The 21,857-nt window shown below is 46.5% G+C and overlaps 1 protein-coding gene across 7 annotated transcripts in view; it reads left to right on the top strand.

The window, feature by feature from the left end:
- Positions 1-21,857, top strand: part of ccdc102a (coiled-coil domain containing 102A) — a 118,818-nt gene that overhangs the window by 53,072 nt on the left and 43,889 nt on the right. For 6 of the 7 annotated variants that reach the window (XR_016114418.1, XM_088991790.1, XM_088991791.1 and 3 more), the window contains exons 6-7: positions 2,321-2,437; positions 16,559-16,768. Coding sequence is in view for 6 of the 7 variants with exons in the window: in XM_088991790.1 (XP_088847916.1) it covers positions 2,321-2,437; positions 16,559-16,768 (327 nt within the window). In the remaining variant the exon portion in view is untranslated. The remainder of the gene's footprint in view (positions 1-2,320; positions 2,438-16,558; positions 16,769-21,857) is intronic. The other variant, XM_088991794.1, reaches the window with a different exon arrangement.

Here is a 21,857-nt window from a genome sequence, read left to right on the forward strand (position 1 = left end):
TCAGCCCAACTCGACCAGGAATTACTGGTTCTATGCCCCCAGCCCCATTCTCTGCCCTACACATCCACGGACTGGACATGTCAGCAGAAGATCAAGAAAGCTGCGGAACCTGACAAAGTGTCCCCCCTTTCTCAAAGCCTGCGCTTAGCATTGACTCCTCTACCTACAATGTAGCCAAATATTTAAAAAACTATCTTAGCTCCGTTAGTTGGTAACACAGAATATCACATAGAAAACACCACAGGGTTTGTAGAGAGGATCAAAGACCTCATATTGGAACCTGAGGAAACATTGGCATCTTACGACGTGACTTCTCTCTTCACATCTGTCCCAACGCCAGCAGCAGTCTCAGTGGTGAGGGCGAGACTGCTGGCGGAACATTTCTCTGCATGAACGAACCAAACGGACCACATCTGCCAATTATTGGAAATCTGCCTTAATACTAAGTTTTTTCAATTTAGGGAGAACTTTTACAAACAAATTCATGGCTGTGCTATGAGCTCACCAGTTTCACCCATAGTGGTTAATCTGTACATGGAAGAGATGGAAGAACAGGCGCTCACATCCTTCCCGGGGACAAAACCTAGACACTGGTTTAGATATGTGGACGATACTTTTGTCATAATTAAAAAAAAACAAACAAGAAATTCAATCCTTCACAGATCACCTCAACTCTGTAGATATCAACATTAAATTTATTCGACAGGACATTAAAGAGAACCAACTATCCTTTTTGGATTGTAAAGTAATTATAAAAGAGAACACTACGCACACTGAACAATACTTCCTTTTCGGTTCTAACCACCCTTTACAACACAAACTAGGAGTCATCAGAACCCTCCAGCATAGGGCTAAACTAATACCAACAAGCGTCGAAGGTAGAGAAAAGGAGTCCAAAAATATCAGGAGAGCACTCACTAACTGTGGGTACCCTCAGTGGTCATTTCACAAATGTCAGAAAGAAAGAATAGGGAATGAAACCCAAAAATTCTGTAGATACAAAAAGGAGAGGACCAGCAGTACCTTACATTGCAGGAGTTTCTGAAAAACTACAGAGTCCTTTGGCAACACAAAATTCCTACTTATTTCAAATCGAGAAACACTTTAAGGCAAAAATTAGTACATCCAAATGATCGGCTGCCAAATGAAAAAACAAAGTAGTTTATTCAATACATTGTAAGAATGAAAATTGTAAAGAGCAGTACATTTGGGAGACTAAACAAATTCTCAAAAAGACTATCAACATCGCAGGGATAATACAGGTGGGCCTCAATCGGCAATACATATGCACCTAAAAGCTAGCAACCACTCATTTGACGACAATGAGGTCAAAATTTTATCGAAAGAATAGATGGTTTGAAAGGGGAGTAAAAGAAGCTATTTTCATAGAACAGCTGAATCCTTCTTTAAACCGATATGGTGGGGTGAGGTTAAATTTGGATTGTTTGTACAACAGCCTACTTAGACAAAATAGGGTTAGGCCTCTTTGCAAATTTTTGATGATGATACTAGTGCAGCGTGTTCGACTGGAAACAAATTCCTTGCGTGTCCTAAATACTTGGCAATAAAGATGATTCTGATTCTGATTCTGAATAATGAGGTGATACCGGTGGAAGTGGGGCATTCAGTCCAGTTGTTAGTCAGGACAATAGGAACAATCAGTGGAGTGGCAGGGAGTAGTCCTCTGCTCCCCCAACCTGAGAGCAGGGAGCTATCATAGCAGAGTCCGACACCGCCCTGTCTGGACAGTAGGGATATATATATTGGGCCTAAACCACCAGTAATACTTTAGTTTGCTGACGAAGTTTCTTGGATAAGAAGCGAAACGTCCAACACCTTCAAAGAAGTACAGATGACGGCTGAATAAACCTTTTCATCGATGGACCACTCCTGTACGGCTGAGAGTTTCCACAGACCCACATCACCAACACAACTTGGTCTTTATATTTCCACCTAATAATCTCTCTCACCCACCACCACTACTGCTATCCTTGTTCACAGTCTTGTCACCTCCTATAATTATTGAAATTCATTTCTTTTCAGTGCCCATCAAGAATTCATCCATAAACTTCAACTGGTCCAGAACTTTTCAGTCCTTATCATCACTCCCTTAATCATATCACCCCTTCCTTCCATAAATTCGTGAATGGCAGCAAATGAGTTAAACAGGAAAATCATGTCATTTGGTATAAGCAATAACTACATTTTTAAATGCTAATGTTAAACTAAATTAAATTTCATCGTGTTCTATCAGTTAACTTTTTGATGACTAAATGTACAATTACATTTTTCATTATTTGTCTTTTCCATTTTACACCAGGTTAATCTGTTGAGGGAAATACATCAAGATGAACTTGGTCGCATATCTGAAGACCTGGAGGATGAACTGGGAGCTCGTACCAGTATGGACAAGAAACTAGCCGAATTACGAACTGAGGTAACAGCCAAACACTTTTTTGTTTTGTTTGATTTGGTCTTAATAGAGCTCAGCTCTTGCTTTCAGCCCCAGCTACTAACATGGTGAATATGGTATTATTAACTAGTTCTTATGGACTGAATACACAAACCCAATGGTCAGCAAACTTGGCCCACTCTCAGCCAACTGCCACAGTGGCAGACAAAAGGTAGATCTGACCAATTAACATGCCTCCGGACATACCACAATAGCTCAAGTCAAGTCAAACTGTCCTTAGTTGGTACAGGCGCGCGTCATGTGCTCGCGGTGATGTGGGGCGAGAGAGCGCCGCCGCTGTTTGGAAGAGCATTTATTAACATTGGCGGATATGACATGGTCTGGGCCAGATGTGACGTCATATAATGAAATCAGAATCAGAATCAGAATAAAATAAATAAGAATAAGAAATAAGAGTGAAACGAAATAAAACAATGTTTACAATGTGTTTGTATGGTGAATTCCCCGAACACAAATTACTGCTATGTGTCACGGTTTGCAAGGTGGTGATGGCGGGTGCGGATCCCAAAAAGCAGGCAGGAGAGAGCAGGAGGTTGTGTTTGACAAATTGTATTAAAATAAAGTCAGCAGGAACAAAATGTAAAACATCAACATAATCTGAAAGTCCGCCAAGGTTAAACAAACACATGCACAGCATACAATGCATACACATTGCATACAAAGCATGCAACAAACAATGAACCGACACCGGATGGTCGTATCGGGAGTCCTTTTAAGTGTCACTGATTAAAACGACCAGCACCTGCGAGGCTGCAGGCAGGGCTGATGTCGCTACCCGTTGGTCGCCAATCCGAACGTGGCAGTCCGCCACTGATCGGGAAGACCAGTACCTGTGCAGGTGCAGGCGGGGCCGACAGCGCCCCCCGTTGGTCGCCAACCAGATCATGACACTATGTTTGGCGTACCCCTAAGAAGAATTACCCCTCCATTTCATCAATGACGGTAGCCAGTTTACCTTATTCTAAAAAACGGTAACTGGAATTTCTTTGATGGCAAAAGAACAAACATGAGTTTGCTTTTTGGCTCAGCTCCTTCTTCACCACGACAGATCGGTACAAAGTCCGCATCACAGCAGACGCCGCACCAATCCGCCTGTCGACCTCTCGCTCCCTTACACCCTCATTCGTGAACAAGACACCCAGATACTTGAACTCCTCCACTTGAGGCAAAATCTCCTCCCCGACCCGGAGAGGGGACTCCACCCTTTTCCAACTGAGAACCATTGTCTCAGATTTGGAGGTGCTGATTTTCATCCAGCCGCTTTACATTCGGCTGCGAAATGCTGAGAGAGTTGGAGAGCTCCACTTGAAGGCCCCAACAGTACCACATCATCTGTAAAAAAGCAGACATGGTATACTGAGGCCACCAAAACGGAAACATTCAACGCTTCGGCTGAGCCTAGAAATTCTGTCCATAAAGGTTAGGAACAGAATCGGTGACAAAGGGCAGCCTTGGCAGAGCCCAACCCTCACTGGAAACGATTCCGACTTGTTGCCGGCGTACCCTGGCAATGCTAACCTGACTCTGACATCTGTCGAGTAGGGACCGAACGGCCCATATCAGGTGTTCCTGTACCCCATACTCCCGAAGCACCCTCCACAGAATTCCACGAGGGACACGGTCAAATGCTTTCTCCAAGTCCACAAAGCACATGTAAACTGGTTGGGCGAATTCCCATGCACCCTCAAGGACCCTGGTAAGGGTGTAGAGCTGGTCCATTGTTCCGCGGCTGGGACGAAAACCACACTGTTCCTCCTCAAACTGAGGCTTGAGTTTCCGACGGACCCGCCCCTCTAGAACCCCTGAATATACCTTTCCAGGGAGGCTGAGGAGTGTGATCCCTCTGTAGTTGGAACACACCCTCTGGTCCCCCTTTTTAAAAAGGGGGACCACCACCCCGGTCTGCCAACCCAGAGGCACTCTCCCCGATGACTACGCAGTGTCGCAGAGACGTGTCCACCAGGACAGCCCCACAACATCCAGAGCCTTTAGGAACTCCGGTCGGCTGTCATCCACCCCCGGGGCCTTGCCACCGAGGGGCTTTTTAACCACCTTGGTGACTTCAGCAACAGAGATCGGAGAGCCCACCTCGGAGTCCCCAGACACTGCTTCCTCCAAGGAAGGCGTGTTGGTGTAGTTGAGGAGGTCTTCGAAGTACTCTGCCCACCGGTTCACGATGTCTCGAGTCGAGGTCCTCACTGTACACAGTGTTAGTGGTGCACTGCTTTCCCCTCCTGAGACACCGGATGGTGGACCAGAATTTCATCGAAGCGGCCCGGAAGTCGGCTTCCATGGCCTCACCGAACTCTTCCCATGCCCGTGTTTTTGCCTCGGTGACCATCGAGGCTGCATCCCGCTCGGCTAATCGATACCTGTCAGCTCTCTCAGGGGTCCCAAAGGCTATATAGGCTCGGTAGGACTCCTTCAGCTTTATGGCATCCCTTACTACTATAATAATAATAATAATAATACACTTAATTTACAAGCGCCTTTCTGAACACTCAAGGACACTTTCCAACAAAGACAACACACAAAACAGTAAAATCATGCATAAAGCAATAAATAATAAAACAGCATAATAAATTAGACCATGTAAGCAAGTTTAAAGAGGTGGGTTTTCAGGTGAGATTTGAAAGTAGGAAGGGAGTCAATGTTGCGGATGTTGGGTGGAAGTGAGTTCCAGAGTTTAGGAGCGGAGCGGCTGAAAGCTCTGCACCCCATCGTTGTGAGACGGGCAGAGGGCGTGTAGAGGTGGAGGGAGGAAGAGGATCTGAGGGCCCGAGTAGGAACGGAGATTTGAATTAGGTCAGACAGATAGGGGGGGGCAAGGTTATGGATGGCTTTAAATGTAAACAGAAGTATCTTGAATTCAATACGGAGTTTAACAGGGAGCCAGTGGAGCTGTTGGAGGACAGGAGTGATGTGGTGAAATGAGGGGGTTTTTGTGATGATCCGGGCTGAGGAATTTTGGACTAGTTGGAGTTTATGGAGACATTTTTGATTGACCCCGAAAAGAAGTGAATTACAATAATCGATACGGGAGGTGACGAGACTGTGGACGAGGATAGCAGTGGTGTGAGGGGTGAGAGAGGGACGGAGACGATTGATATTGCGGAGGTGAAAATATGCAGACCGGGTTATGTTATTTATGTGGGAGTGAAAAGATAGTGTGCTATCAAGGATGACACCCAGGCTCTTAACCTGAAGGGCGGGGGACACGGTAGAATTGTCAATGGTGAGAGAGAAACTGTTTGCTTTGTGAAGGGTGGATTTTGTACCGACAAGGAGAAGTTCAGTTTTTTCGCTGTTTAGTTTGAGAAAGTTATGAGAAAACCAGGATTTGATTTCTGAGAGGCAAAGTGTAAGGGATGCAGGTGGAAGAGAGGCGTCGGGTTTACTGGAGAGGTAGAGCTGGGTGTCATCCGCGAAGCAGTGAAAATGAATTCCAAATTTGCGGAAGATATCACCAAGGGGAAGAAGGTATATAATAAAGAGAAGGGGCCCCAGGACAGAACCTTGGGGCACACCAGAAGACACAGGGGAGGACCGTGAAGTGAATGAGGTAATTTGGATAAACTGTGAGCGGCCAGTGAGGTAGGAGTGAAACCAACTGAGTGGGGTGTGTGTCACGCCTAGAGTGGAGAGTCGGTTGAGCAGGATGGGGTGAGAAATTGTGTCAAAGGCCGCAGATAGATCAAGAAGGATGAGAATAGAGAGGGAGCCGGTATCTGCTGCTATGAGAAGGTCGTTCGTGATTTTTATGAGGGCTGATTCAGTGCTGTGGCGGGGACGGAAACCAGACTGGAATTGTTCGTAGAGGTTATTGTGAGTGAGGTGAGAGTGGAGTTGACAGGCGACGGTTTTTTCGAGAATTTTAGCGATAAATGGAAGATGCGAAATTGGACGTAGGTTATTGAAATCATTGGGATCTGAACCAAGTTTTTTCAGGATTGGTGTTACAGCTGCGGTTTTAAGAGGGACAGGAACAATTCCAGTGGACAGTGAGGAGTGAATACTAGCTGAAATAAAAGGGAGGAGAGCAGGTAGACAAGATTTGATGAGGACAGTAGGGAGGGGGTCAAGTTGACAGGTGGAATTCTTGGACTTGGTGATGAGGTCAGAAAGTAAGGAGGGATGAGGGAGTTCAAAAGACGACAGCAGTTGATAGGGAGTAGGAAGGTTGGGGGAGGGGGGGGTACAGAGGAGCCGAGGTGCTGGTGGATCTTGTTGATCTTTTCAGTGAAAAACAGAAGTAGTGCGTTGCAGGTGTCTGAGGAGTGAAAGTGTGGGGGGAGAGAGATAGGGGGTTGAATGATTTTGTTGTATAGGGAAAACAGAGTCCGTGAATTCCCACTGTTAGCATCAATCAGTCCAGAATAGTATTCCGATTTTGCGCGTGTGATAGAGTCCTTGTAGTGGGTGAGGTGAGCTGTGTACATGTCCTGGTGGGTGGTGAGGCCGGTCTTTCTGTAAAGTCTTTCCAGCTGCCGAGTTTTCGCCTTGGTGGAGCGGAGTTGGGCGGTGAACCAAGGGGCGGATCGAGTGAATTGGACTGACCGGGATTTAACAGGAGCAAGGGTGTTGAGCATGTGTGCAAGGTCCATGTTGTATTGGGAAACAAGTTCATCAGGGGGGGAGTTGTAGTCCGGTTTGAGGTTGGCAGCCATTGCAGTGAGGGTGACAGTGTCAATGTGTTGGATGTTCCGATAAGTGATGATGCGCGGTGGCTTGGGGAGAGAGAGTGTGATGGGAACGTTAAATGAGACGAGGAAATGGTCCGTTACAGGAAGTTCGTTTGCTGTGCAGTTGGCGGGGGTAAAACCACAGCAGCATATTAAGTCCAGGATATGCCCTTTTATATGCGTGGGGAAATCAGAGAATTGGTGTAAGCCAAAACTCTCCAATGAGGAAATAAAGTCTTTGGTGAGGGGATGGGTGGAATTGTCAATGTGTATGTTGAAGTCCCCAAGGATAATAATATTTGGTGACAGAGTGGAGAGGTGTGTGAGGACGGCTGAGAAGTCTTTTAAAAAGTCACGATGTGGTTTAGGGGGACGATATACAGTGGCTATAACTGTGGGAGATGGACCAGAAATTTGACACGCAAGGCATTCAAATGAGAGAGTTTCCGGGACTGGTACTTGAGTGACTTTCCAGATCTCGCGGTAAAATATCGCGAGACCGCCTCCGCGGCCCGAGAGGCGGGGTTTTGAGAGGTAAACAAACCCAGGTGGCGTCGTGTCGTTCAACTCGGAAAAGTCCCCCGCTGTTTGCCAGGTCTCATTCAAACAGAAGAAGTCCAGCTTACGGTCACTAAGGATGTCTTGGATAAGACAACCCTTACCCGTAAGCGAGCGGATGTTCAGGAGGCCGAAAGTGACGCTGGTGGTGTCATTTTGAGGGGTATTGGCCGACCTAGCCAGGCCGGCCAACACACGGTGTTGCACGGAGCGGCTGTAACCTCTGCGTGGCCGGCGGAAAGATGACCACAGGGAGGTGATATCCTTGGAGTCGTCGAGGTGAAAGTCTCGACGTGATCCGCGGTGGATATACCTCCGGGAAGGGCGGCGAGCGATTTCCGGGAATCGGAAAATCGCCTGTGGCACGCTCGTCCACCGGGAGCGGAGTTCAAGCAGCTCTGACGCGGAATATTGCAGCCGTCCAACGGGTCGTTGGAGGAGCGACATGATAGCACCCAGCAACGTCCAGAGACAGGCAGCGCCCAGGTTAGCCCTCAACAGCGGGTACAGGTGGGTGGAGATTGTCCGTGTTCTCGTTCGCGGTCCGGATAAACGACCGGAATCACGAGACGATCCGACAGCCAAAGCAGATTGGAGTTCGACCATAAGTTCCTCTGGTGACTGTCGAGTATTTCCAGTGGTACAGGAATCGTAAAAAAACAAAAAGAAGCCAAAATGTTTGCGGGCGAACAGCGGCAGCCAAAAGCGCGCCAGCGTACATTCGACCCGGAAGTAGTTGACGTCATGAACTGGTGTCCACCAGCGAGTACGGGGGTTGCCACCACGACAGGCATCAACCACCTTACGGCCACAACTCTGATTTGCCGCCTCAGCAAGGGAGGTACGGAACACGGTCCATTTGCACTCAATGTCCCCCACCTCCCCCGGGACATGTATAAAGTTCTGCCGGAGGTGGGAGTTGAAACTCCTTCTGACAGGGGATTCCGCCAGACGTTCCCAACAAACCCTCTCAACACGTTTGGGTCTTCCAAACGTGTGAGCCTACTCACCACCAGGTGGTGTTCAGTTGACAGCTCTGCCCCTCTCTTCACTCGAGTGTCCAAAACATGAGGCCGCAAATCCGATGATACAACTATAAAGTCAATCATCGAACTGCGACCAAAGGTGTCCTGGTGCCACATGCACATATGGAAACACTTATGTTTGAATAAAGTGTTTGTTCTAGACAATCCGTGTCGAGCACAGAAGTCCAATAACAAAACACCACTCCTGTTCTGATTGGGGGGGGGGCATTCCTCCCAATCACGCGCCTCCAGGTGTCATTGCCCACGTGAGCATTGAAATCGCCTAGCAGAATAAGGGAATCCCCAGGGGGAGCACTCTCCAGCACACCCTCTAAGGTCTCCAAAAAGGATGAGTACACTGAACTGCTGTTTGGTGCATATGCACAGACAACAGTCAGAACCCGTACCCCCACCCGAAGGCGGAGGGAAGCAACCCTTTCGTCTACCGGGGTGAATCCCAACGTACAGGTGGCGAGCCGGGGGGCAATAAGTATGCCGACACCTGCTCTACGCCTCTCACCATGGGCAACTCCAGAGTGGAAGAGAGTCTAACCCCTTTCGAGAGGGCTGGTACCGGAACCCAGGCTGTGTGTGGAGGCAAGCCCAACAGCCTATGTCTAGTAGGAACTTTTCGACCTCGTGCAACAGCTCGGGCTCCTTCCCTGTAAGAGAGGTGACATGCCACGTCCCAAGAGCTAGCTTCTGCAGTCGAGGGTTGGACCGCCAGGGGAGCATCCCTGCCTTTGGCTGCCGCCCAGCTCACAATGCACCCGACCCCTCTGGCCCCTTCTATGGGTGGTGAGTCCTTGAGAAGGGGGATCCACGTTTCCTCTTCGGGCTGAGCCCGACCGGGCCCCATGTGTGTAGGCCTCGCCACCAGGCGCTCGCTAGCGAGCCCCATCTCCAGGCCTGGCTCCAGAGAGGCACCCCGGTGACCCGCGTCCGGGCAAGGGAAAACCAAATCCATTTGTGTTTTTCTTCATATGGGGTCTTCTGAGTCGTACTTTGTCTGGTCCCTCACCCAGGACCTGTTTTCCATGGGTGACCCTACCAGGAGCATAAAGCCCCAGACAACCTAGCTCAGACATGGGCAAACTACGGCCCGCGGGCCACATACGGCCCGTTAGGCTTTTTAATCCGGCCCGCCGAACTTGACCAAATTATAGTACAAACAGTGTCTAAAACTCATGACAAAAAGTTAGCGAACAACAGGGCAGATAACTGAAAAGTTGCCTGCCCCATTTTTCACAACTTGAAGCACAATGAGACAACTAATCACATTAAAAAGCATTGTCACAAAGTATAAAGTTTTTTTTTAAATCAAGAACGCACCTACTATAAAAGCTACCTTGCTTAATTTACAGTAAATGTGCATGGCTGTAGATTTTGCTGCAGTACTCGACTGTCATTGCGGTGCACAATGCAACGTTTGCATTGCTTCCTACGAGCCACTAAGCCCCTTTCATAAGTCTCACGTACACTTTACAGTCACGGTTTAATGTAAATTTACGTTTTGTAGCGTCACATATCTTGTTAGCTTCTTTTGAATCTTTCTTCTGGGCTGAGTATCTGTGCATCTATTTTGGAAAATGACATGCAATTGCACGACTTTATAACGCTTGCAAAAGTCCGGAAGAAAGAAGCAGGCTTCTGATTGGCTGCCGTGCCGAGTATGCAAATTTCAACTGCAGGTAGTCGATGTTTGTGTGCTCGGCGACGGTACACGTGTATTGTTTGCGCGTGAAGGCGAGGGCGTCTGTGAGGAGTTGGTTGAGCACGCGGTCAGGACAAACCATCTATGATTTGGCGGAATTCAACATAAGTAGGTATTATTGAGCTTGAATATTTCGTTGTGTAATAATATGTTTTGAATGTTGAAAGTCATTCCATTTTTCAATAAATGTTGATTTCTTTAACTTTGCCCCTTCGATGGAAACTTATTAAAATAAATCACAGTGCATATGTTATTTTAATCTATTTCCATTTCCTCCTCCAAGTATCTGCGAAATAGTATATAAATGCCATATTCCTTGAGACAAATTTATTAACTGATCAGGGATATTTTTCACATTTGAAAGACAGTTAGTAAATTGGGTTGTAGTGTTCTTACTGTGCTATGAGGTTTGTACATACTACATTTAAAGGACAACCGGCACCATTTTTTGTTTTTGTTTCCCACTGACATCAGAAAAACGTTTTATAGCATCTAAAATACCCAAATCAGGCAGGCTGATATTTTTAGTTAAATGAAAAACACCAATAAAAATGACTTCAAAATGAATCCGGAAATGGTCAGTTTCAGAAGGTCCCACCCCCCTGTTCGTGACGTCACACCAAGATGTCTTGTCTTTGATCGAGAATCAAAACAATGGCTTCAGATTCGGAGAAGATGTTTTCTTGTTACTCATCCAGTTATGAATATGATTCAAATAGTTCTGAAGAGGAACGCATAAATGTTTGCAATTGATTCAAGGAGTCCTCCCATATCAATTCGAGCCGTCAATGACAGCAATGTAGCACCCAGAAAATGCAGAAGATTGCGCCCAAGCTCCGTTGGAAATGGGCTGATTTGTCAGCTGGGAATTTGTGTCAGCGAATATCAAATAGTTGTCTTGGTGCAACACACAACGATTCACCATGGCGTTATTTATGTGTTTTCCTTCTAATTTCACCATCAACACGGATCAACACGAAGTTTTCAGACCAAACAAAGTACCCAAAATCCATTGTATGCATTGTCAGGGGCGGTCCAAACGTGACGTCACATGGGGATCGTCATCAACTCGAAAACAAGACTTCATGAATATTCAGCGCAAGTCTTAAAACGTAAACTATAGCTATATGCTGTGGAATCTTTGTAAAATACGCTCAGTCGAAGTCATTTGAAGTGATTTTATAAATTATGGACATAACTTGTTCAGAGTATTTCCGGCCCAAACACTCCCTCCAAATGCTCCTGGCCCGGCCCCTCTGTCAAATTTTAGAACCCAATGCGGCCCGCGAGTCAAAAAGTTTGCCCACCCCTGACCTAGCTCCTAGGATCATTGGATCACACAAACCCCACCACCACGGTAAGGTGACGACTTATGGAGAGGCCGATATAATACATTCAAATAAAAGGTGGATCAGGGGCAATACAAAAATAACGATTGCTGAACGAGCAAGCAGGGAGGCAAGGGGAAAATAGAGCCGCGTACTTGCGTAAATGTGACGAGACGAATAAGTATGGGTGAGAAGAAATACTAGCGGGGAGGGCCTCGGATCGGGTGCCTACAGGAGCGCAGTAGTACGAATCTGACCTGGCCACTGGCAGTCGCGAGGCATGTCAATACACTGGCAAATGACCACGGAAAGCAACCTGTTTAAATACCCAGTGACATAACACGCTCAATTGGCCTCAACAAAGACCACCAAGCGGCCCTAGAACGCCATCAGAGTTTTGACTGTCACTCTTTTTGCTTCTGATAGCCCAAAGGGCTCATTCAGTATAATTTGAAAGCTTCTCAACACTGTAGTGGAGATAGCGGATCCCAGTAACTTGTTTTATTCAAGGTAATTGGTTCGGGACTTTCATTCCTTTCATCACTTTGCTGCTGTGAAATGTAAATTTCTCCACTGTGAGACTAATAAAGGCATATCCAATCCAATCCAATCCAAAATCATACTGGATCCTCCGCACCCTGCCCACCACCTTTTCCAGCTACTCCCCTCAGGCAGGCGCTACCGATCCATGCGCACCAAATCCAGCAGACATCTAAACAGCTTCTTCCCCCAAGCCATTAACTCTTTGAACAGTAGCCCAAATTGAACTGTTTAGTGCCTCTTTGCAATTTTTTGATGATGATACTAGTGCATCGTGTTCGACCGGAAACAAATTCCTTGTGTGTTCTACATACTTGGCAATAAAGATGATTCTGATTCTGATAAAAATGGGTACCCAACATCCTGGAATTCGAGTGACAATGACAAAAACACTGCCACCGGAGTGTACAACTTTTTGCACGTCTGGCAGTTAATGAGTTGAAAGGAAATTAGCTCTTTACAATTTTTATAAAAACTATTTTCTTATCAGGACCCTCAGACCATTTTTGTCTGCAGTTCAACTTTTTTTAATGATTAGTATCCCCATTTTGCCACAACAAATTCCCTGTTAGGATGAGGTAGCGAGGCTCCATTCACACAGTTTACATTCCCTTTTTTAACCATTCTCTCGCAGTCTCTCTCAGTTAATCGTTCTATACACACACACACACACACACACACACACACACACACACACACACACACACACACACACACACACACACACACACACACACACACACACACACACACACACACAAATCAGGCGCATTCCTCACTGGCAACACTCAGAATGGTTTAATGGTTTCATATTTTTTTATTTAAACCACAATAACAGTCATTATTCTTGACTTTAGATTTGAAAACTAGTTATTCATTAATTTGTTGTGCGCTCTATATGTAATATGTGGAGGGGATTAAACATTCTAATGGCTTACCCAAATTCATAACGACTCTCGAGAGGAAACCATAACTACAATGTGGCCCGTGGCAAAAAATGACTTTGACACCCCTGATTTAGGTATTTGGTGCTAACCAAACTATTCACTTCCCCTGTTTAACTTTCCCTCCATATCTGTTTTCAATCTTTGTCAGTTTCCAAAGTATTTTATCAAACAATATAATCAACAGTACTGATCCTTAATTTCGCAGAAGCACTCGAGCCCTTCAAAACTACTTGCACCAATTCCAGTCAAAGTACTCGAACCTTTTTAAAGTGATCTGTAGCTGTATTTGTAGTACAAGTGTGCAATTCGACATATGTCCTTGAATGCCAATCGTCTGGCATTGAAGATTATATACATCAGTAACAGTGGTTTAAGTGAGTACAGAGATATAACGGCATTTAGCAAGAACATGCGTCTGTACCTCTACTTGTTGTAGCACAGGTGTGTCAGTCTCTGGCTGAAGGAACTAGCAGCACTGTCAGGGTGGTATGGAGAGTGTGAGAGGGTCTGTCGAACATAGCTTTTATCTCCAAGGAGCAGAGCAGGACTGAGCTGGCCCTCCTGACCAATCGGTCCAGTCTTTTTCTGTCCCAGGCAGAGATGATTCTTGACAAGCAGACTCTTCCATCATAAATGGATGATGCCACCATAGAATCATACGAGGTCTTAAGAACTGAACTCCAAAACCTCCCTTTTCTGAGGATGCATTCATTACCAATGCAGACCTCTGGGGTCTCTTTTGAGAGCTGAGCTAAGAGGTCATTAATGTGCATAAACACATGCTGGCCTCACTAAGGTGTAAACATCATATTGAATCATATTTTCCCAGAGTATTTGAAAATTATTTACGATTGATCCCTTAATAGTTACAAATTATTCAGCATCAATGTTTCATTATTCCTCTTTACTTCATCTTTAACTCCTTCACTTCCATTCACAATTTTTGTCATAATTGAATATATGACGTGGAGTGCAATTCCCGAATTTGGTCAGGTTTTGTTTTTTCTTGTGTGTGTGTAGTGGTGGTGGGTGGGGGGTAAGGGGGGTGAGATGCAGATAAAATGCTGATCAGACCCCTGGCAATGTTTTTTCCCTTCCACAAGGGGGGGGCATTTGACTTTTGTACAGCCGCCCCAATTGCACGTCATATTACTCCAGACCCATATGACTTAGGAATTAACTCTTTTCTTCAGATGAAAGAAGAGAGTCTAAGGTTTCTTACGCTGCATTGAATGTTTATGTATTCATAAAACTCAATATTCTGTGGGTCCTGGAACTACATAGAAAATGACAAAAACCCTGGCACTGCAGTGGTCACATTTTTGCACGTCTGGCAGTAAGTTATTAGTTATTGTAACCCAAAGATCATTTCATCGTCTTCCTGAACAGTCATTCATTCATTTATCTTCCGGACGGCTTTATCCTCTTGACGGTTGCGGGGGTTGCAGTAGCCTATCCCAGCCGGCTTCGAGCAGTAGAAAGGGGACACCATGAACTGGGAGCCATCAGTCACAGGGCACAGAGACAAACAACCATCCACTCTCACACTCACACCTCGGGAAAATGTGTTCAATCAGCCTGCCATGCATATTTTTTGAATGTGGGAGGAAACCGAAGGACTCGGACTAAACCCATGTGAGCCCGGTGAGAAAATGAAATCTCCAGAGCGGGATTTGAACTCATGACCTCTGTACTGTGAAGTTAGCATGCTAATCACTCCACTACCGAGCCGGCCATGAAATATCAACAACAGTTCTTCTTCTTTTCCTTTCGGCTTTTTCCTTCAGGGGTCGCCACAGCGAATCAATGTCCTCCATCTATCCCGGTTTTGTGCATCCTCTTCTCTCACACGAGCTACCTTCATGTCCTCTTTGACCACATCCATAAACCTCCTCTTCAGTCTTCCTCTCGCATCCTTCTCCCGATATAGTCACTCTCTCTCTCCTCTGGACATGTCTAAACCATCTCAGTCTGGCCTCTCTGACTTTCTCTCCAAAGCCTCTAATATGAGTTGTCCCTTTAATGTAATCATTTCTGATCCTATCTAACCTGGTCACTCCCAAAGAAAACCTCAACATCTTCAGCTCTGCTACCTCCAGCTCTGCTTCCTGTCTTTTCTTCAGTGGAAGAAAGTCCAAACATCATGGCTGGTCTCACCACTGTTTTATACACTTTTCCTTTCATCCTAGCTGAAACCCTCCTATTACGCATGACACCTAACATTTTTCTCCAGACGCTCTAGCCTGCCTGGACACGCTTCTTCACCTCTTTTCCACACTTTCCATTGCTCTGGACAGTTGACCCCAAGTACTTAAAATCCTCCACCTTCTTTATCTCTTCTCCCTGTAGCATCACTTGGATCCCTCTCATTCACACACATTCTCTTGCTGTGACTGATCTTCATTCCTCTCCTTTCCAGGGCATATCTCCACATCTCTAGTTTCTCCGCCACCTGTTCCCCGTTCTCGCTACAGATCACAATGTCATCTGCAAACATCATGGTCCAAGGAGATTCTTGTCTAACATCGTCTGTCAGCCTGTCCATCACCATAGCAAATAAGAAGGGGCTTAGAGCAGACCCCTGGTGGAGTCCCACCTCCACCTTGAATTCCTCCGTCACACTGACAGCACACCTCACAACGGTCTTACAGTCATGAGACATGTCTTGCACCGCTCTGACATACTTTTCTGTCACTCCAGACTTCCTCATGCAATACCACAGCTCTTCTCTGGGCACCCTGTCGTATGCTTTCTCCAGATCTACAAAGACACAATACAATTCCTTCTGACCTTCTCTGTACTTCTCTATCAACATTCTTAAAGCAAACACTGCATCTGTCGTACTCTTTTTGGGCATGAAGCCATACTGCTGCTCACAAATGTTCAGCAGTATGGCTTCATGCCAAAAAAAGAGTACGACAGATGACATATCAACAACAGTTAATATTTTCAAATTAATAATTCCCCAATCGTTAAATAGTTGCAAATCGACACATCAGCACATTTGGACACAGCAGAACGAACATTATGACCCACTTATATAGGCCATGACACACTTGAAAAATCAATGGGGTCTGGAAGTGAGCAAGATTTGCCTTCTGCCAAGCCAAATAAATACAATTGATCAAATCCGTTGAAGCATGGGTTGGCTCAGCATGGCAGGGTGCACCGTCAGCTCCATTGTCTTTTTTTCAGCGGTGGACCGCTAGCTCTTTGTATTATGATGATAACTTGATATGTTTGTTTGTTATGTTTTAATAAAATAATAAGTAAAGTCTATGTGGCTATTAGATGGAGAGGTTACAGGTGGAAAATGCAGCCGAATGGGGTCGTAGAGAACGTTTGGAGACTGAGAAACTGGCATTGGAAAGGGACAACAAGAAGCTGCGGGCTCAGACTGAAGACTTGGAAGAACAGATAGCTAAGAAACGCCGCCAGGCTGCAGCAGCAATCGACACAGACCTCAAGGCCATGCAGACAGAGTTGTTTGAGAAAAACAAGGTAAAAAAAACGTCACACTTTTCTCTTTCAGGCAGATTTTTTTTCCCAATTTGCTTCAGTCAACAACAAAAACATTACAAATTATAAAGTGATTGTACAGTGATATCTCTACATATGAAATTATTTTGTTCTGGAAGAAATGTCTTAACTACAATGTTTTGTACGTCAAGATGGATTTTTTCATATAAATGGATACATTAGTTCCAAGCCCCCCTCCAAAATTCAGACATAAATGCTCCTTACAGCATAAAAATGCATGAAATATGGAACAAATAGATGTCACAACTACTTGATATCATTAATTATTATTGCACAATCAACGAATGTTGTGCATACAGTAATCCCTTGTTTTTCGCGGTTAATGGAGATCAGAACCACCCGTGATTGACAAAAATCAGCGAAATAGTGTCTTTCTGCCAAGTGTTTTGTCAAGAACCCTTCTGAGAAGAAGTACTTTTCTCGGCTTTTAACAATTGTACGAAAATGTCCAAGGCAAACATCAGCATATTGAGCGATCGCCCGACAGATTAACCCTTTTTCTGCATGATTCACATTTATATGAAATTATGGGAATTCCTCCTGGCCCCAGAGGCAAATGTCAAGGATGCTGCATCGATACACATCCATCCATCTCCCCATGTACTCACATTCAGGAGCAGTCCCTCTTAGCCAATGGGATGCCAGTAAGATGCTAGAAAATAGCCAAAGGCAGTGTAGCAGTAAGTATGTTGCATTCAAGAAACTCAGACCCCGGCTAACAGTATTTTTTACCTTTCATTCCTTCAATTTGTTTTACATAACAAAAGGCAATATATTCCTGTTGAGACTATTCAGAATCAGAATCAAAATCATCTTTATTGCCAAGTATGTAGAACACACAAGGAATTTGTTTCCGGTAGAACACGCTGCACTAGTATCGTCGTCAAAAAAACTGCTAAGTGGCACTATACAGTTCCATTTTGGCTACTGTTGAAGAGTTGAAAGAGTTAATGGCTTGGGGGAAGAAGCTGTTTAAATGTCTGCTGGATTTGGTGCGCATGGATCGGTAGCGCCTGCCTGAGGGGAGTAGCTGGAAAAGGTGGTGGGCAGGGTGCGGAGGGTCAAGTAGGATTTTCCGCGCCCTTGTTCGGATTCTTGCAGTGTGCAAGTCCTCGAGAGTGGGTAGGGCGGTGCCAATGATTTTTTCCGCCGTCCTAACTGTCCGTTCTGTAACTGTAACTGTAACTGTAACTGTAACTTTCGTCACGAACTACAACTTTTGTCTGAACAGACATTTGTACAAGAAATCAAAGTCACGTTTGTTAAGCCTCAAGTCTTTTTTTCAGAAAACAAATGTACTTTTGACACCCGAACACAGTGCAGAAACTAAACATAAACACTCTTTTTAAAACTTTAAACACAATTGATGGGATAAAAATCATTATTCTTCTGGTTCGGTTCTTTGATGGTTTTATGATGATGTTAAATCAGCAAGAAGCAAGGTGATGTACAAAAATATTATTTATTTATAAAATTCTGCACCCCATTATCGTGAGACGGGCAGAGGGTACACAGAGGTGGAGGGAAGATGAAGACCTGAGGAAACGAGAGGGAACGGAAATTTGAATAAGGTCAGACGGTGAGGTTATGGATGACTCCTTAAACTCAGTTGGCATCACTGTTGTGGTCCTACAAGACGGTCTGTCCCTCTTTTCCCACGTTCTCAAATTCACATCTCATCCATTCTCCCTCTAGAACACGCTTGTTTGCATTAATCAATCACACCTTTGCATCAATTCCTCTCTAAGCTTCGTAGAAACATGATCAATTCTTTTTTTGCTCCTTTCACTTTAATTTTCAGTCTACTCGGCTCTTCTTCCATATCCCTCACTCCTCTGATGATGAAAGGGCCCGCAAACCGCGGCCCCAACTTGGGTGAAGTCCCGGCGAGCCGCAGGTCCCTCGTAGACAGCCACACCTTCTGACCCACCTGGTCGGCCGCCGCAGGGCGACGACGGCGATCCGTGACCCGCTGGTTACGGGCCGCCGTGCGCGACAGGGCTGCCCTGGTCTCCCTCCACACCCGATGGGCCCGCCGAAGATGGTGCTGTATCGACGGGACCTCCACCTCGCCTTCTTGTGTGGGGAAGAGTGGCAGCTGGTAGCCATCGGCCGACATGAACGGGGACCGACCTGTGGCTGACGAGAAGAGGGTGTTGTGGGCATATTCCACCCACGGAAGATGGAAGGCCCAGGCCGAAGGACGATGAAGGCACACGCAGCGCAGAGCCGCCGCCAGGTCTTGGTCCTTCCGCTCGGTATGGCCATTGGACTGGGGGTGGTACCCTGATGACAACCTAGCCGACGACCCCATGGCCCTGCAGAATCACTTCCAGACCCGGGACACAAACTGAGGACCCCGGTCTGAAACGATGTCCATAGGGATCCCGTGGAGACGAACGACGTGGTTGCCGTCTCGATGGCGGACGGCAACTTGGCCAACGGCACGAAGTGGACTGATTTAGAAAAACGGTCCACCACCGTGAGGATCACCGTCTTGCCACGGGAAGGCGGGGAGGCCAGTGTCCAAGGAAATGTGGACCTAGGTCGCGGAGGAACCGGCAGCGGGCGGAGCCGCCCCGCCAAGGGCTGATGGGACACCTTGCCACAGACGCCCGACGGGCAGGTCTTGACGAAGTCCGTCACGTCGTTGCGGCGCCTTGACCACCAGAACCGCTGGGCGACGAGGTGTGCGGTGCAGCTCACGCTGGTGTGGCAGGCCACCTTGGAAGCATGCCCCCACTGCAGCACCTCTGAGCGCAGCGCCAGGGGCATGAACAATCTCCCTGCTGGACAGTCATTGGGAGCCGGGGTACCTTGTAGCGCCTCCTGGACCTTCGGCTCCACTTCCCATCGGAGCGTCCCCAAAATCTGACAGCCCGGCAGGATGGGTTCCACGCATTCGTCCTTCCATGCCGGTTCGTGGATGCGAAAGAGAGCGTTGGGCTTGGTGTTTTTGGTCCCTGAGCAATGAGTGAGGGTGAATGAAAGAGCGGCGACCGTGCCTGGCGCGAGTTTAGCCTCTTGGCTGAACGGATAATCGCCAAGTTCTTGTGGTCCGTGAACACGGTGAACGGCTCTTTCGCCCCCTCGAGCCAGTGCCTCCACTCCTGCAGGGCCCACACGAATGCGAGAATCTCCTGGTTGCGCCCGTCATAGTTAGCCTCCGCAGGACTGAGGCGGCGGGAGAAGAAGGCGCAAGGGTGGAGTCTCCGGTCGACTGGGGAGAGCACCGTTAGGGAGAGCACCGCTCCCACTCCGGAATCTGACGCATCCACCTCCACGGTGAAGGCGGAGTTGGGGTCACCAACCCTCCGGAGGACCGGAGGGTTGGTGAAGGCCCGTTTAAGAAGACGAAATGTGACGTCGGCCTCTTCCAACCACTTAAACGGGGTTTTAGAGGAGGTTAATTGAGTCAGGGGTAGCGCCTTCTGGCTGTAGTTGTGGATAAAGCGGCGGTAGAGGTTCGCAAAACCCAAAAAAATGTTGCAGTTGCTTGCGCGTAGGTGGCGTCGGCCACTCTACCACCACTTTGGTCTTGGCGGGATCCGTTCTAAGTTGGCCACACTCAACGATGAAACCCAGGAAGGAGAGGGACTCGACGTGGAATTCGCATTTTTCGGCCTTGATGAAGAGTCGGTTCTGCAGCAGTCGCTGCCGAACATGCTGCCGATGTTCGTCCAGGGACTCTGAAAAAAAATCAAAATGTCGTTGAGATAGACAAAACAAAATACATTCAGAAAGTCCTTGAGCATGTCATTTCTAAGGCTTTGGGTGGCGCCGGTGACGGCATTACCAAATACTCAAAATCTCCCAATGATGTCTCAAATGCGGCCTTCCATTTGTCCCCCTCCTTGATGCGCACCAGGTGATACGCGCCCCAGAGGTCCAGTTTAGTGAAGAAGGTGGCGGACTGCAGTGGTGCGAAGGCCGAGTCTTATTTATTCTTTTTATAGATTTATGGGAAGGTTTCTTCAGCCGTCAACTGTACAAATTTGAAGGTTTCGGACGTTTCGCCTCCTATCCAAGAGGCTTCGTCAGCGAACTAAAGTCTGACTGGTCGTATCAGCCCGATTTATATATCCCTAATGTCCAGCCATGGCGGCGCCGGACACAGCTATGATAGGTCCCTACTCTCAGGTTGGGGGGAGCAGAGGACCACTCCCTGTGGCCCCACTGATTGTTCCTAAATTCTTGACTAACATCTGGCCCATTTCCCCCACTCCCACCGGTATCACCTCATCAGCATTATGAATGTTGCCTAACCTGTTTTGCCTAAGCAGGCTATTGTATAAACGATCCAAATTGAACCTCACCCCACCAGACCGGTTTAATGAAGGATTTTGTTGTTTTATAAGAATCACTTCTTTTACCCCCCTTTCAAACCATCTATGTTCTTTCGCTAAGATTTTAACCTCATTGTCGTCAAATGAGTGGTTGCTAGCTTTTAGGTGCAAATGTACTGCCGATTGAGGCCCACTAGTATTATCCCTGCGATGTTGATAAAGTCTTTTTTTGAGAATTTGTTGAGTCTCCCCAATGTACTGCTCTTTACAATTTTCATTCTTACAATGTAGGGAATAAACTACATTGCTTTGTTATAGATTTATAGATTTATTCTTCAGCGTGATGTCGTCATGAAAGACCTCAATTGAGTGGGTGCCTTTTTTGGAACATATGTCAAATCAACTTAAAAGACTAGACTTTTATCCATATGACAGCTTTTTATTAAAATAAAAAATACATAAAATGTTTACATAAAATACATAGTTCCTTTACAGATAAAGAAAACTAGCTAATAACCATGGAAGAATGCAAAGCAGTTCTTTTGATGATTCAAACAAAGATTTACATTGCAATTGTTTTGCAGTAAATATTACTTTTCACTGAGCATGTGCCATGCTTGCACCTGTTGCGATTCTTCGCAACGTATGGAACATGAGCTATGTTGTCAAACCGAATACTGTATCATCGGAGGGAAAAGAACCTCAATGTCTTTTAGCTGTGGTTCAGCTGAACAATCGTTGAGCCTCACTGTGCCACAACACCA

This window comes from Hippocampus bargibanti, linkage group LG03 (assembly GCF_051943395.1).
Source record: "Hippocampus bargibanti isolate YZ-2025 linkage group LG03, ASM5194339v1, whole genome shotgun sequence".
NCBI lineage: Eukaryota > Metazoa > Chordata > Actinopteri > Syngnathiformes > Syngnathidae > Hippocampus > Hippocampus bargibanti.